This window comes from Typopeltis vanoorti, chromosome 5, assembly GCF_054136105.1.
Source record: "Typopeltis vanoorti isolate ZY-2024b chromosome 5, IOZ_Tvanoo_1.0, whole genome shotgun sequence".
Taxonomy (NCBI): domain Eukaryota; kingdom Metazoa; phylum Arthropoda; class Arachnida; order Uropygi; family Thelyphonidae; genus Typopeltis; species Typopeltis vanoorti.
Genome location: NC_143553.1, coordinates 59,604,312 through 59,622,527, shown reverse-complemented (window position 1 = coordinate 59,622,527; position 18,216 = coordinate 59,604,312). Strand labels below are relative to the sequence as shown.

Below are 18,216 nucleotides of genomic sequence, written 5' to 3'. Positions count from 1 at the left end.
CAGATAGACAATCTCCAGTCCAGTGCACTATATCCAACCTCATCTGCTCTAGTTTGACTATCAACTTATCATGCAGTAATCTATCAAAAGCCTTTGCAAAATCTAAGTATAACTGTATATCCATCTCCTTTGTCTAATGAAGCCATGCCATTCTTTTAATAAGCAAGGCAAGTAGATTACTAAAACATGACCTCCCTTTAGCAAATCCATGCTGTCTATCAAAGATAATACCATTGTGGTCAACCCAATTCTGGATCCTAATTCTCACCTTCCTTTCCAACCCTTAATCACAACACCTGACACACAGATTGGCCTATAATTTGATGCTTGAATTTTGTCAGATCTTTTATGAAGAAGAACAATCTTCCCTTCCTTCCTTCCTTCCGCTCCTTTGGAATTGGACCCATTGCAAGACTCATTAAACAAATATCTCAAGGCAGATGTCAACTCCCTGGCACATTTCTTCAAAATATGTGCTGATATATTATCAAATCCCACAGCTTTATTAATATCAAGTTTTCTTCATTTCCCATATACCTTTTCCTCACTCACAGTCAGTCTCTCCTCTTCATCATCATCATCCACTCACTCTCAAACTCTCCATGTCACAATCACAAGGATGAAAGACCTTTATGAATTGCTCATTAAATATCTCGGCTATATCCTCCTCAGCAGTTGTCCTTATACCATTTTCTCCAATCAGTGACATTTTGCCATAATCATTTTTTTCCCTCCTGCCTAGATATTGAAAGAACAACCTAGGATTTTTTTTTTTGGGGGGGGGGACTTCATTAGCTAACTGCTGCTGCTCATAGTGAAGTTTCCTAATTTTCACCCTTCTTGCCTATTCTTTGTATTCCTCATGGAATTGATTACTGCCACTTCTCTTATGCTGCCTCCATGCCATATTTCTCTGTATTCCATCTCAATCTCTTTATTCATTCATTTGATGCCTACCTTATTTAACCTTTTGACCTTTGAAATACATTTAGACATTGCTTCTACTACATAGTTCTTGAATATTATCCAAGCAGGATTGATCTCCTTTCCACCCAACTTCTCATTCCACGTTACAGCTGCAATCTGTCACCTGAGTTTCTCATAATCACCAGCTTTGTAGTTATATACCCCTTTTCTCATGGAAGTCCTCACATAGTTGGCAACCATCCAGGTAATCACTTCATGATCACTCTCACAAACTGAAAGGAGATTTGACACCACATTTATAAATGCATCCAATGAGATAATCAAATTCAAGAGCCTCAATCTTCGTGTGCTCTCTGTTTCTCAAAAACTCAAGAAACTCATTTTCTTTGCTTCTGGTTGGTATCTCGTCATCCCAGTTTATATTGCTGTAATTAAAATTGCCCATAATGATCACTTTTTTTCTCATTTGCTTGGCTAATTTGCTTATACATTTTATGGTCACTATCTTCCGCATTATCAGGTTTATAGAAACATCCAACAAAGTATTTCATTCTATTCACCTCTATCTCACATTACACTGCCTCAAAACCACTGCCACTATTTACCCCCCCCCCCTTCGTCTATAACTTGTGTGGACATAACTGTTTCTGTCATCAATAGCACTTCACCTTCCTTTTTACCCTTTCTATCTTCACAAAATACATCATACCATTCCATCTCTATTCATGTCAATATGTCATCCTGATTTGACTATGTCTCACTTATTTCAACAATTTTTGGGTGAACAAACTAAATTAATGCAACCATTTAATTTGCCTTGTTTGCAAACATAACAGCTCATTCCTGGATCTATAACAAGTTTCACTGATACCACTTACTAGGTATGACTTCTCCATACTACTTTCCTTGAGCCATTTCTTTTTCTCTTTATTCATCCCAGAACCTTGAAATCCAAGTGTTTTCCCTACATCTCAGATCATTACCTACCCTTTTTGTCTACTCGCATCCTTTTGGAGCATCGACCTTTCTCATTCTGTGTTTTCCTGTCCACCCTGAGTTTCCCTGTTTTTCTTGCACACTTATTCTCTCATTCTCTATACTCATGCTACCTACTTCTACTTTCATAAGCACCACCTTAATCTCTCCTCCCTTACTTTCCCACTCATTCACTTCTTACTTGATTAGATTCATTCTCTGCACTAATTTCTCTACCTTCCCACAGTAGTCTCTCCAAATGACTCACATCAAAACCATTCAAATACAGTCCATCACTCTAATATAGTTCAATTCATTCTTCAATCTCCTTCCACACATTAACAAACTTCACTCCTTTCTCCTCACACATTTCTGCCAATATATCAATTTTAACTCTATGCCTCAATTCATCACTTTCATACCTGGGCAACACATTAACAACCTTTCCTATTGCACTATTATGTTTTATCCTTCTCAACAACCTCCTGTTATCCAATCTTATGTGTTCCTTATTCCCAGTCAAGTCATTTGTCTCTATTACCACTACTACTTTTGCTCGCTTACTCCTCTCCAACACCTCAATCACTCGATTCATTTTACCTCCAGGAAAACAAACTTTGTGCTTCTTATTTACCACATCTCTAATAATTGAATTATCCCCTCCAAAAAAAACTAATGCACATGCCCATTACTGAGATTCAAAGCAAAACTCAAGTAACAAAAATGGCTGCCGTTACTACAGTGCTTAGACATTATACAGTAATAGTGGGACATACAAAGTATTACTACTATAAACACATACACAATAATATACATGCAGCATTTCTATGTTATTTCCTAAGGATTTTAACATACTATAAGCAAGTTTACTACTTATAACTGCTTTTATTATTAACACGAGACCTCCATGATTCAGAGACCCCTTGTGGGGGGGGGTACACATTAACACATACACAAGAATCATCCAACCATGCCCTAAACTGTTTCAGTCTGTCTACATTCACAACACTCTCAGGCAATGCATTCCACTCACCAACCACTACTCTCCATGTAAAGAATTTTCTGCTTACATCTTCCTTATACAGTTTCCAGGAATGGCCTCTCGTCTTCTACTCCTCCTCCTCTACTATTCCATGAAAAATCTCTTACATGTCAACCTGATAACTTATCATGTCTTAATCATATCCTCCTCCTCATATTCACGAGGCCTTGCAATTTACATTCTCTCAATCTGTTCTTGTACTCTACATTCCAGAGACCATTGGCCACATTTGTGAATCTTCTCTGGATCCTTTCTAACATATCCTCATTGCCATTAAAACCCAGTGACCAAATCTATGCACAATATGAGGCTTGATCAAGGCCTTATACAATGACATAACATCTTTATTTCTGCATATCAGGGTCCTCAGCCTCATTGCTGTTATCTGATGTCTTCACAACTTGTACAATGTTGCCCTTGAATTTCAGGTCCTTGTGCACCACTCCCTGATCTCTCATCTTCTCTACTTCCTTTAAAGTTAGAGCATATGCTTTGCCTGATATCATTGCTTACCAAATTTCAAAACTTGACACTTTGCAACATTGAACAGCTAGTTCCACTTACCTACCTATTCATACAATCTATTCAAATCCTCCTGTAAGACATAACATTTGCTTGACTCTGCAATGCTCTTCCCAATTTTGCATCAGCTGCATATCACTAGTTAAATCCATTCCAATATCATTAATATACAAAATGAACAACATCATCAAATCTTTCTGTACCTACTGGCATGTAAGTCCACACAAAATGAACAACAGTGGTTCCAAAACTGACCCCTGCAGCACACCACTAGTGACTTTCACCTTTCTCTTTCAGGATACTGCACCCACCCCATATACAACTTTCTGATACCTATCTGACAGACTTCTGAGTTGTATTGGTCCCTGATGCAACTCAGAAGTCTGTTAGCCAATTCCATCCATTTCAATTTATTTAACATATTTATTACTTGTCATGTGGTAGTCTGTCAAAAGCTTTTGCTAAATCTATATATATGCATCTCCCTTTCAAAGACATTTGTCCCCTTATTATAGTACATTAGTAAGTTAGTAAAACATAATCTTACCTTTAACAAACCCATGCTGATAACCACAGAGAATACTCCTGTTATCAACCCATTTCTGTATTCTACTTTTTACCAATCTCTCTAATACCTTCACAATTCCAGGTATAAATTAGCGTATAATTTATAGCCACGGCCCTATCACCTTTATGCAGCGGAATAATTTTACTTTCTTTAGACTCCCTTGGAACCTGCACTGTTGTAAGACTCTAATTAAATGGGTATGCCAATGCTACTGTAAATTCCCTGGAATATTCCTTTAAGACGCATGGTGATATGTCATCAAATCCTATCGCCTTATTGACATCAAGGTTATTTATTTCCTCAAATACCTCCAGCTCACTCACAGTTAAGCCCTCCCCTTTCTATGTCCTCCATACTTAATTTTCTCATGATTTCACCCTGATGAGGATGAAACACCCTCATAAACTGAATACCTGAACAGTGTCTTCTGCAGCAGTTAACATTCTACTCTTTTCATCCATTAACCTCATCTTACCATAATCATTCTTTCTTCTACTTGCCACATATCTAAAAAAGTCTATTCTTTGCCTGATTTGCCAATTTCTGCTCATACTGCCCTTTTGTTTTCCTTACTAACTGAGTCACTCACTTGGCTTGTTCTTTATACTCTTCATGTAACTGATGATTACCATTATTCATAGTAATAATCATTACCATGCTTAAGCCTCTCATTCATCCATTTTACACCTACCTTATTCAGCCTTTTGACCTTTGGAATACATTCACACATGGATGCTGCTATGTATTTCTTTATCAGTTCATAAGCAGCATTTATTTTCTTATTGCTCACCTTTTCATTTCATTTCATGCTATAGCTATAAGCTATCATAATCACCACACCAGCCTTTTACTTCCACATATAACCTTTCCTCACAGAAGTCTTTATATGGCTGGCTACCACCCATGTGATCACTTTCACCAATTGGAAGGAAGCATGAAACTCCACTCACAATTACGTTATCTGATGAGATGATTGGATCCAAAATTCTCAATCCATGTGTGCCTTTGCTTTACATACCTGCTGAGATAGTTGTCTCTCAATAACTCAAGACATTCATTTTCCTTAATCCCCGGTGCCATCTCTTCATTCCAATCTATACCACTATAATTAAAATCACCCATAATAATCACCCTTCCTTTGTTCAATAACCCAAGTTGTTTTTACATTTCTTCATCACCACCCTCCACATTCCCTGGTCTGTAGCAACGTCCAACTAAATATGTGTTCCTGTCAACCTCCACCTAGCACTACACTGCCTCATAACCATTGCCACTATTTCTCTCTTTCATGTCTACCTTATGTGAACCTAATTCTCCTGCTATCATCAGCTGCACTCTCCTTTCCTTCCTGTCCTTTCTATTCTTGCAAAAAAAACACTGTATCCTCCATTTCTATTCAAATTAGGATATTATCTTCAATCAGTGATATTTTTCTTATCCATCGATTCTGGGGTGAATAAATTCAATCAGTAAAACAATTTCAGCTCCCTTATTTCTCCCTGACATTTGTAAATAAGCATGGCAGTTCACTTTTAGGTCTATAACCAGTCTTACCCGAGCCACTTGTTCATTATGATTTTCCTATCACACCTACCCTTGCCCAGTCACCTTTATTACCACTTACCACATATATCCACTCAGTCTCAACTACTTTACTTGCATCCCAATCTATTCCATTTCTATGCTGATCATCCTCATACATACAATCACTACTGCTTTCAGCATTCACTCTCCCTATGCTATGTTTCTCTGGGCTCCCCCCCCCCCCATTTCTCTATTCCTCTTGCATTCTGGACTTGTCGTATCACACACTACACGTCCATCTAGCAACAGTTTTTCCAGTGCACTCACCCCAAAGCCATTCAAATGTAATCCATCACATCTGTATAATTCCATTCTTCCCTCAAATACATACCATACATACCCAAACTATACTTCTTTCCTCTCACGCAGCTCTACTAGCATGCTATTCATAATTCTGGTTCTCTGTTTCAACTCATCATTGTCATACCTCAGCAACACACTGACAGCCTTTCCCACTGTGCTGTTATCTTTTACTCTCAATAACTTCCTGATATCCCCCTTATATTCTCCTTATGTCCACTTAAATCATTTGTCCCCATAAGCACCACTAATTATTTTGCTCACTTCCTCCTCATGTCCAAAGCATGAATTATCTTGCTCGTTCTTCCTCCTGGATTGCAGACCTTATGGACTCTCTCATTAACCGATTCTCTAACAACAGAATCCCAATAAACTTCTATTCTCAAATCACTCGTTACTTCTTTTACCATTCTGTTCTTTTGCACACTTTCATTTATTTCCGTTAATTTCTAATATCACTTTGCATATTCTTCATTTCATTTTTCATTTTTAATAACTGTTTCATCAAATCTTGCATTCCCACAATTTTACTCTGTCACTCACATTGTCTCACTATCTCCTGTTCTACTGCACCTTACTTTCATTTCCTCAATTATACTTTCTTTTGTTCCCTTATCACTTACTTTCACTTCTACATTCTTATGTTCTTTCACTCTCTGTCTTACTAACTATTGTTCCATTTTCATTTCTTTCATTTATGCTATGTTTCATTTCTTCAGTCGGTTTCATCTTTTTTTTTTTTTTTTTTTGGTGATATTTGCATATGCAATTTCATAAATTGTATATGCAAACGCACACATAATTTTGAAGATTACTTTATCATATAACAAAAACCTATTACTCATTAATGAATTTTTCCTTTAGTATATATAAAACTGCAAAAAATTAATATAACAAGTAAAATGATTATGTGAGATTTTTACAGTATATTTATACGAGTTGTGTATTTCTCAAATTAAACAAATAAATGTTTCTTTATGTATATTATATAAAGAAACATATATATCTTCTTTATATATTATATATATTAAAGACAGTATATTATATATATTGTCAATGGCTGGATATATATTATATCCAGCCACTGACAATCAACTGTTGGATGAAAGCCTTTCCAAGATGACTTGAAAACTGTATGTTAATCACTCTTCTTTCCTTTGTTACTGCTGCAAATCTGATGATATTACCAATCCACCCTGATCTTGGTCAGTATCATGGCCATTTTTTTCATCCCCTAGAATCCAATATAGTACTTCTTTTTTCCATCATTGATCTTATATTCAAACAGCATGCTCAACTCATTGGCACTTTAGATGTTACATTCTAAAGTGACAATGAGTTGACCATGTCAGAGATTTTGGTTTAATTTCTTTTCCACATATTCCTTTTGTGATCCAATCTTGTGATACCAGGCATATTTCTTTCCATACTAAATTGGGTTATTAATTTTTGAATTTTCTTTGCATTTAGTGTCCATGTTTTGCAGCCATATGTCAATGTTGGCAGAACATGTTGGTTAAAAACTTTCCTTTACAAGCATAATGAAATTGACTTTTGAATATTGACTGTAATTTTCCAAATACTTTCCTCCCAAGCATTGTATGTCTTTTAATTTCTTCTGATATTTTGATCCATTGATATCAATTGTCTGAAGCATATATAATGATTTGCTTGTTCAGTTTCATCATTATTGAATTTTATTATTTCTGGCTGTATGTAGCTATTGAATATTACTTGGGTCTTCTTTAGGTTTATCTTTAAGCCAACTGTTTTACTAGCAATTTGGAGTTCATGGATATGAGTCTGTAATTCATGTGCAGTTGAAGTAAAGATGAGTACGTCACCTGCAAAGCATAAATAGCTTAACTATCTTCCATTTATCTTCAGATCTTTTTCTTCCCAATCAAGAAGTTTGAATATTTCTTCTAGGCATGGGCAGATAGTTTTGGAGATATTGATTATCTCCAAAACTATCTGTATTTTTTTCTGATAATTTCCACAGTTAGAGATACTTCTGTTGAAATGAGTTGCACGTTGATGTATGCTGTTATGATGGTCCTGACATATGGCTCTTCAATTTGCTGGTTTTATAATGCTTTAAGAGTTGCACGTTTTTACTGAATCAAAGCATTTCTCATAATCAATAAAACCAAGACATTGGTAGTTAGTAATCATTACACTGTTTTCAATTATCAGTTATACAACTTTTCCATTGTGCTAAAGCCACTTTGGAAGCTTCTATTATGCTACCTTTTGTTTGTGCAAGGTCTAGAGTCGCACAAAGCCTATAAGCCAAGACTTTTGTAAACAGCTGTAGGGGTATTAATCCATACTCTTAGTACATTATTTTGTTTCAGACATAGGGTAAAAAAGTTTTGCTGAGATTCTGTGCATCATTTCCTTACCTGCTTTTAAAAGTTTAGCTATGAATCCAAACTCGCCTACAGCTTTCCCATTTTTCATGCTTTGGATGCTTCACATAACTTCTGGTAGAGTTTGTTGCACTTCAATTATTTCTTAGTTGCCTTCTTCTTCATTTGCTTCATCATCTTGATATAACATTGAGTAAAATTCTTCAGTTGTTTGTTTAATGAGTTTACAGTTGAATTTTTTCTTTGTTAATATGTTTTCTGATTGTTTTACAGCTACCCACCAACACACACACACACACACACACACACACACACACACACACACACACACAATGACTATTGATGACATTTAATTAATTAGAATTTGAGTATTATTATGCACTCATTTTGGATATAAATGAAATTTCTTTCCCTGAAGGGAAAAATATGTTTATACGATCTCAAATATCTTAAATTTTTATGCAGGGATTTTATTCCTATGCATTGGTCATCTTGCTCAAGGGAACATTTGAAGAGTGCTTTTTTAAGAGAAATGGATTATTGTCTTAGGAATCAGCCTGACAAAATAGTTGGCCCTCTCTGTGGAAATGGGTTTTTAGAAGATGGAGAGGAATGTGATTGTGGTGAGCCTCTGGTATGAATTATGTTCTTTGTAACTATGAATAAAAGCTATAATTGATATTTCTGACTAGTGGTAAGTTTGATTATTTCTTGAAAAAGAATTGTTGAAGAATTTACAGTAATCGTGATGTAAGTTTTGTGTAGAAATGAAACGTGTGTGTGTGTATGTGTGTAGCAGTAGTTTAAACCAATAAATCTAAGTGATCAAAATTGAAAAAAAAAAAAAAAAAAAAAACTCTTGTCCTCACACTCAGTTGAAAAATATGACTTCTATATGCATGTAACTCAGAGATCCCAGACGTCCCGTAAAATACGGGATTGTCCAGTTTTTGGCTAATGCGCCCCGTTGTCCCGAGAATACTCTTCGGAACAGCTTTTTGTCCTGTATTTTAGAGTTCAAGACTGAATAACAAAATCGATGAGTTACAATTTCTATTCTATTACAAACATCGCTCTCCGTCATTACAGATGCGTTGTTATTTTCTCAAGGCAAGTGATGTCAACACTGCAACAATGATGAGTTCGTTAGAACAGTGCGCATGTGCATTGACATTTTGGCATGTGCCGTGATACTGGCTCAGCTTTAAATAACATGGAACAGTCTGCTTGACCCACACCATTTTAGAAGCTTGCTCTGAGAGAAACAGGTTGGTGTTTGCAGAGTATTAATTACTGTACGGCTGCTGTTAAAATGTGTGGTTTTTCAATTCTCCTATGACCCTGTTGAACGTTGAAAATGCCGAAAAGGAAGTGTGATTATACAGGTGCTTTAAAAACTCAATTTCCATTTTTAAAAAAAATCTAAATTGGCGAGACATAAAGTGGAGCGTACAGTTTGTGGTGGCTTGTTTAATGTCAAGCGTGGCTGAAAGTCCGACATTACCGCACATTGCTATAGAAAGACATAAATCTGCATCTTGAGCTTCTACAAGTACAAAAGTCAGTGATTTCTTTACCAAGAAAGAGATGGGGTAAGTGGAAAAGAATCTTGCTGCAAAAGAAGCAACTTTTGCATATCACACGTGTTTTTACAACCAGAGTTTTTGATCAATGGATTGTACATCTAAAATAATACGTAAGTTATATGATAGAAAATTTATGTGTGGGCAAACAAAAACACAAGCGTTAATTGTAAATGTCAGTCATAAATGTCCCGTATTTTTTTTCCAATGTATCTGGGATCGCTAATGTAACTGAAAAACTAAATCTAGTTATTTAGTGAATGGAATAAAATGTTAATATTACTAGGAATAGATGATATCAGAAACGACATACTAAGGAATCTGGGAGAAAAGGCAACAGAGTGATTGTTAGAATTTTTCAACTTTTGTTGGAAATTTGCTAAAATACCCAGCATATGGAGGCAAACGAAAGTAATACCTATCCTGAAACCGGGCAAACCTGCTGAGGATCCAAAGAGCTACAGGCCTATAGCTCTCCTATGCACAACACTGAAGCTGTATGAGAGGTTAATCTTGAACAGACTAAGTCCAGAAATAGAGAAAGTGCTGATAAAAGAACAGGCAAGATATTTAGACCAGGAAGATCATGCAACTGGACAAGTATTAAACTTAACACAGTTTATTGAAGACAGCTTTAAAAGGGGATTAGCAGTGGAATTGTTGGTTGATTCCATAAAAGCTACAAGGTCAACAATGTGACAAGAACAGTCTCCAGAGGCTCTGAACTTAAATGAATCTCTTCCTTCCGGCTTATATCTTGACTGGCAAAGATTGAAGACATTGAATAGACTTCGTTCCAGAATGGGCAGATCAAAGCAGAATATGGCCAGATGGGGCTACACAGACAATGACAGCTGCTCATGTGGTGAAACACAAACCATGGATCATCTTCTGCAATACTGCTTAATAGACATTAATAATATATGTACCCGAGAAGAATTAATGCAGTGTAATGAAACAGCTTTAAAGTATATTAGTCACTGCAGTGGTGCACCCAGGATTTAATCTTGGGGGGGTGGGGGGGACCAAGTTGAACGGATAAAAATATTTTTAATGCAATGAATTTGCATTAAAAATATTTTTATCCATTCAACTAAAATTCATTAAATTTCATTCATTCAATAAAATTCATTAGGCGATTATAAAAATTTATTTAAAGAATAAAATCCAGTTTTCTTTTCTTTTTACAAAGCTCTTGAATTATTTCAGTCATGGTTACATTAATCTCTCTCTGTGTGTATATATATTGCAAAACCAGTCCGTTCAATTCGTGATTGTGTCACAATAGATCTTAAATAGGTTTTTAAAAGGCGTAAGTTAGAAAACGAAGCATTGCAAATATTTTTAATAAGTTATAGATGTTAGGATATATCATTTTGTCACACTTTGAAACTGCATCAACGGCTTTTTTGCATGGAGCTATTGCAAATGGTTTTTCAAATTTCTTATACCACAACTTGAATTCGGCGTTCAAAATTGCTGGATTTGTATAAGGCAAATCGGCGGCATAAAATTCACACAACTGACGAAAATCTTCCATTACACTTGCTGTTGGAGCATCTTTTCCATTTGGTAGAAGAGAAAAAAAATATGCAGTATTTCAAAATGTTGCAGTGCCGAGTGAAATGTTCATGAAGTTGAGTCAATATTTGGTCAATAAATGGAAGAAATAGTTCTCCTGAAATACTCTTCTACAGAATTGGCTGGAACATTGGACCTTAATGTTTGTTTTGATGAAGTCCTTGGCTTTTTAATATCAATATTAAAATTATTGGCTTTTATACATACTTCATCGTAAATATCTTTAAATGAAGAATCTGGTGTTTCACAAATGGTATTTAATTGAGCCACAACATCATCAACAAAATTTAGGGCAATTAAGAGGTCACTGTTAGATTTTTGCATTATTTTAGACAATGGTAAGGTGTACGCAAATATTTTTTGCAAGCTAAATAAATATATTATAAATCTTAAAAGATATTAATATTATAATATTATAAACAACAAGGAGGTCCTGTCTTTTAGGGGTATTGAAGCAATTGTGTACCTTTTCAATTATGCCAGTGCAATTTCTTATTTGTCACAGATACAACATTTCCAAGTGCCAATAATATCCACAACCTAAAGCTTGTGGATATTATTATTACATAACACCTTCAGGTAGTCCAAATCGTCGAGGACGGGCACCTACTCTACAACTCTCTACAACTCTTCACCAACCACAACTACAATCATCATCATCTACACCAATGCTATCTACTGCCGACCATTACCACTAGTATTTTCACAGACAACCGCAAACATCCATACCCACGATGGGATTCGAACCTGCAGCCTTTTGGCTGGAGAGTTGGCCAACCAGGCCAGATATATAGATAAAAAAATTAAATTTTGTGGATAAAAATTAAAACAAAGTTTTAATTTTTATTAAACAAATAAATAATATGATATAATTATGTTACTATTTACTTTTAATGAGATGGATGAGCTTCTTGGCCTTGCAGAGTTGCTGGATATCTGGCTCAATATTGGTCAACTTCAGTCGAAGATCGGCACACACACTAAGACAAATTCTGTATTTTGTTTTTATTTGAAGGAGCAATGAAAATCCTTTCTCACAAAGATAGGTTGTAGAAAACTGCATGACGATTTTCGACTTCTTCAGATAATTCGGAAAATTCACTTCTCACTGAAGGCGAGATCCAGAATCAAGCCAAACCAAGATCACAAAATTGCATTTTAAGCCCACTGTTGCTTGAAACCTCAATTACCTCTTTTTTCGACAACGAAAGATCATTCTCGTGACTGCAAGCCTGAAATGGATCGTGAAACCACAGACAATTCTTATAAAAAAAGATATTTGGAAAATGTTTCCAAATTCTGTTTCAGCGCTTTGAGATGGACACAAACCCATTCCCAGTGGTTAAATTCTAAACTAATAAGTTTCAGGATCCTATACAAAATAACCAATTGTATTTACCTTTTGAATACTATCCGGGGAAGCTCCAAACCTTCCCGTCTCTTTCATCATGTGTTCATAATCTGGCTACTGTTGATATTGACTTTATATACACATTCAAAACTATAAACAATTGTTGAATAATAACACAATAATGTATGCATAATTACCGTAAAGGGAGAAAAGTCACAAAAGAGAAAAATGTTCCTACAAAATAACCAATTGTATTTACCTTTGAATGCGATCCACTAGTCGATTGTCCAGCAAGTCAGCAAATCTTTCCTTTCGTTAAGCGTATTAATATTATCGCATTGCAACTGATGGGAATTCTGTGTTTCTGTGGTTTCGTTACAGATCTTTCTCTTCAGAAACTACACACAAACTGTCATTACAAACTCATTTTGTATTATCACTGTCATCCGAGCTATTTTTCCGTTTAAAGAGGGTACCAATGTACTTATCCATAGTCGAAATACCGTACTTACTCACATATAACTCTTAAGATTTTATTTTTTGAAAAAAGAAATTAAAAAGTGTGGCATATGCCTCGCAAATGAAAAAAAACTGAAACACGTTCAGAGCGGGGCGATAGTAACTTGCTCCCGTGGTAAACAACACACCTTCCCCCAATAGCCACTATATTGCAGAGGCAAGAAAAGCAAGTACTTTTATTATGTCAGTGAATAAGGTATAAGCAGTCTATGTAATATATTTCTCAACAAATGGTGTAATTAGAGACAACTGGGATAAAAACAACACTAATTAATAAATCACATGTTTCCTCATACAGAGAAACTATGCTGTATATATAGACTTGAGCAAAACCATATGTTGCACCGGCAAACACAGTATCTAACGAAAAACTATTGTTATTAATTAGATTGTGTGAGTTCGCTCGGCAGCAATAAAATTCAACCGAAAGTGTTAAAATTCGTAAACGTGTTAAAACTAAGATATATATATATATATATAGTGAGTGCTGTTATGGCAGTTTCGCATATTATTGGAATTCGGTTGAAGAGAGTTAGCATTTCAACTCAATTGTCAGCTTGCTTTTATCTTTCCATCGCGCGATTTCCGAAAAATATATAAATATTGGGGTTAACTCACAACGCACTTTGTCCAAGTATTACTTAGCACTTCTGAAGATATATTGAACCTTGGTTGAAGGAGAAAATCTTCAACAATAAAAATCAATAAACAACAAGCAATTGGTTCAAATGATAAAATATGTTCACTTCAAATCTGACAAAACAGCAAGGGAAGGTGGAAGCAATAAAACCATATTGTTTTTCACTTCAACCCTCATTTATTACTTATTATTCTGCCACTACAAATTAAAATAGTGGCAGAATGTTCATTCCATGAACATTATTGCTGCTATTTTTTTGAACATTGCTATTTTTTTTTTAAGTGTTAATTTTATTTTAATAATTTTTACTTATTTATTCAATTTTAATTTGTTTTGTTTGGATAATTAAAATATATAGATTTATTTGGTTAATTTAAGCCTGTGGACCACCTGTCCCATCGTCGCGGACCACTTGTGGTCCACGGACAATAGGTTGAGAAACGCTGCTATAAGGTAGTCTCACCTTATATGATCCCTAATTCATAAGTAGTATAGAAATAGAAGACATGATGCAACATAAATAAAAAAAATGAATTTTAATTAGGAAAAATATTTTGGAAAATTTTCTAGTGTTTTTTAACTTTTTCTTTTTTTGGGGGGGGGCTCCTTGGCCCCATCCCTGGGTGCACCACTGAGTCACTGGATGAGTAAAATTTCACATTTTATGTTTTTACTTAATATTTTATGCAAGTGGCATTTTTGTCTTTTAATGTATGCTTTTAATGTCTATTTCTTTAAATGTATGTGTTTAATCATTTATGTATACTCTTTCATTTTCTATAGTTCACACACAAAATAAATAAAAAATTACTAGGTAGAAAATTGAAGACTTTATTTTTATCTTTCAGTGCTGATATATGTGTTTTAATTAAATGTAAAAAGGCAATCATGAGAGGAACTCATGATTGCCTCTGGCAACTGATTCAACTTATTTGCCACTCTCCAAGAAACTAATCTTTATGCCCTTGCTAACCACACTCTTACACAACTCCCAAGGGTTGATCCCTTTGCTTTCTTCTTACTTGTCATGCATTAAAAAGTTTTTCATCAATCATATAAAATCACTTTAGTCAATTTATGTGTTTTAATCATTTTTCCCATTTTTTTTTTTCCCTGCCAAATTTTGTAACCTACACTCCTTTAATCTGTCCTCATAGCAAGCATTCCACTGATGTGTTATGCTGTCATTTGATTTATAGACACTGTCTGGAGCATCTCTGATTAGAGTCCAGGTAATCTGTCAGCATTATAAGATTCCATTTCATATGGTACTAGTAATCCACACTTGATATATTGTGCAATTTGTTTTGCCATGCTTATCACCGCTGTTTCATTGGACATCTACATGAGGGTTCTGTTACTTCTTCCTATCACAGTTTTAGACCAAGTGTCCTGTTCTGGTCTCATGTCATTGCTTTCTTAGTTTTCCAATTATTTTTCATTTTATATGTATAATTGTGATAGGCTGATCCTCTCCATTTGATTTAGATGTTCTGTCCATTTTTGTTCATATTTATGTAATAATTTATAGAGCATCTCATTTGGTTCAGTGATTCTCTTTGCTTGAAAATAAGATCTGGGTTCAAATCCTGTCTAGGATGCAAAGGAATCTTTCTAAGTACTTTTCAGTGGAAGGGCAGTTAGCCAGTCTCATACTGAAGGCAGCAATTTTCATCTTCCAGAAAACATGGAAACTAGCCAGATCAGTGCTATTGACAGCCATAATACACTATGCAGATAGTATTAACTGCCCCATCAGAGGATTAATTACATTTCAATGAAGCTATTTGGCCATTGAGCTTAATACAGAAGCGAATGTAGAATAATAATTTATTGAATTTTTTTATGCAAAAATTGCAAAATTTTGTCTTCTGGTCTCACATAGTAAATCTAGCTGTTTTTCTGAGGAATTTTATTTTTGCAGTTTGAATTTGCTCTTTCTTCTTTTTTTATAGTCTATACTAGGGGGTTCTGCCCCCCCCATAATTTTCCTTAAGACTAATTTATTCCAGTGATGCTCCAGCGCCATTATCCCGTTCCTGTAGTGGTTCTCAGTAAGATCTGCAAAATACCCCTCTACAGCTGCAATCACCTCTTGATTTGAAGATAAACACTGACAAGCAAGGAAGAATTTTAGTTTTGGGAAGAGATAGAAGTTAGAGGGAGCCAAGTCTGGGGAATATGATGGATGTTCCAACAATTCATAGTGCAGATCCCTTAATTTTCCCCTTGCTAAAACACCTTTGTGGGCAGGTGCATTGTCCTTCTGAAAGATGATTTTTTCTTCTGCAAACCAGGTCTTTTCTCATGAATTTTTTCATTTAGTCTGGTTAAAAAATTGGAATAATATTACCTGGTTATTGTTTTACCCTTTTCAAGATGATTAATAAACAAAAAATGCCTTTAGCATCCCAAAACACCGATGCCATGACCTTTCCTGTTGACGGAACCAACTTTGTCTTCTTTGGTGCTGAAAAACTGGCTTCTGTCCACTGTTTGGATTCTGGTGTGCAATGGTGAATCCAAGTCTCATCCATAGTAATAAATTGATGCACAAAATCAGTTTTATTCTTTAAAATGCTCCAAGCACTGTTCAGAGATTTTCATTCAAGTGCATTTTTTATCAGTTGTGAGCAAGCGTGGCAACCATCTTGTGCAAAGCTTTTTTGTATGTAATTCTTTATGCAAAATATATCCTAAACATTCTTTTGAAATGCCTATAGGCTCAGCACTTTCATGCACTTTGACTCGCCAGTTATCCAATACCATATCGTGCACTTGATCAATGATTTCTGGTGATGTTACACTTTTATGGATGTCCTTCACATGGATTATCTTCAGGGCTGGTATGACTGCGCTTAAACTTGGCAGCCCATTTCTTAATTGTCGAAAACAAAGGAGAAGAGTGCCTATGAACTTTTATGAACTTCGAATGAATTTCTTTTGGCATTAAACTTTCTTTTTTAAAGAATTTTATAACCGCACAATACTCAATTTTATCCATTTCAATGGATACAGACAACACTTTTGCTTCAGGCAGCTGTATAAAACAAACTACTTGATAGAATGACTTGCAATTTCACATGGATGCTTATGACAGATGTACCAACTTAGAAAAAAAAATCTTGTTGATAGTGTTGCCATCTATTGTCAAGGCCGAGAACCTTTCAAACCACCCTTGTATCTTGTAGCCTGTATTTAATAGATTTATCCCCATTATTACAACTATCTTTATTTACTTTTTTTTATATATTGTTCAAACTAGTGCCTTTTTTGTTCCAAGAGTGCACTAAAAGTTTTTTCCAGTAATTCAAACATTGTTAAAGAATTTCAGAAATCTCTCTTTTAATTTTGCACTGCATTTTTTTTATAGTCCCATATTTTTATTGTCTTCTTCTGCTGTTTTCTTATTTTTCATCTTACTTTAATTTTGACATTGTAATATTTTCTGTTATTTCATTTTTTGTTTTATTTTTACTTCTTCATTGTCCAAATTAGAGATTAGGACAATGGGTTACGTACTTTTCTAAGACTATTTTTGGTTCATTTTACAAATTATGGACTTTACAACCATGTTATAAATAATAAAAAATAAAATAAATAAAAATAAAATAATACATAAAAATAGTACTTTTTATAACACGGTTGTGACCAAAAGTACAGAAACTCAAAAGGATGAATGAGAATGAAAGTGTGAAGCAGGAGTCGAGAGTTCAAAAATAAGAAAGATTGAATGATAGAGAGAATGTGACGTGAGATTTGAAAGTTGAATTGAGTTGGATGAGGCAAGAAATGAAATGGATGCAGAGTGAAATTAAGAAAATTCAGGTGGAAATGATTAAAACAAATCAAGTAGGTACGAAAGAGTTAACGAAAGACGAGTGAGTGGCGTTGTATGGAGACTCCCTTATTAAAGGTGTGCTGGATGAGAGGATGCACAAGGTATGTTTTCCAGGTGGTAAAATGAGTAGTCATTGAGGCATTGGATATGAGGAGGGAGCGAGCAAAGGAGTTGATTTTAATAGGTACGAATGACTTGACAGAAGACAAAGAGCACGTCAGAATGGATATCAGGAGGTTTCCTTAGACGGATAAAAGTGAATAGTGTGACAGGAAGGGTAGTAAGTGTGTTGCCTAGGTATGACTGTGGTGAGATGAGGTAGAGAGCAAGGATTGTGAATGATATGTTGACTGAAATGTGTTAGGAGAGGGGAGTACAATTTGTTAACGCGTGGAATGAGTTTGAAGGACG

The 18,216-nt window shown here is 35.1% G+C and overlaps 1 protein-coding gene across 1 annotated transcript in view; it reads left to right on the top strand.

Annotated features, from left to right (window-relative positions):
• The window catches only part of LOC150106454 (disintegrin and metalloproteinase domain-containing protein adm-2-like), a 279,900-nt gene that overhangs the window by 125,984 nt on the left and 135,700 nt on the right, over positions 1 to 18,216 (top strand). Inside the window, exon 7 of the mRNA XM_090393007.1 lies at positions 8,756 to 8,924. Coding sequence (XP_090249133.1) covers positions 8,756 to 8,924 — 169 coding nt within the window. The remainder of the gene's footprint in view (positions 1 to 8,755; positions 8,925 to 18,216) is intronic.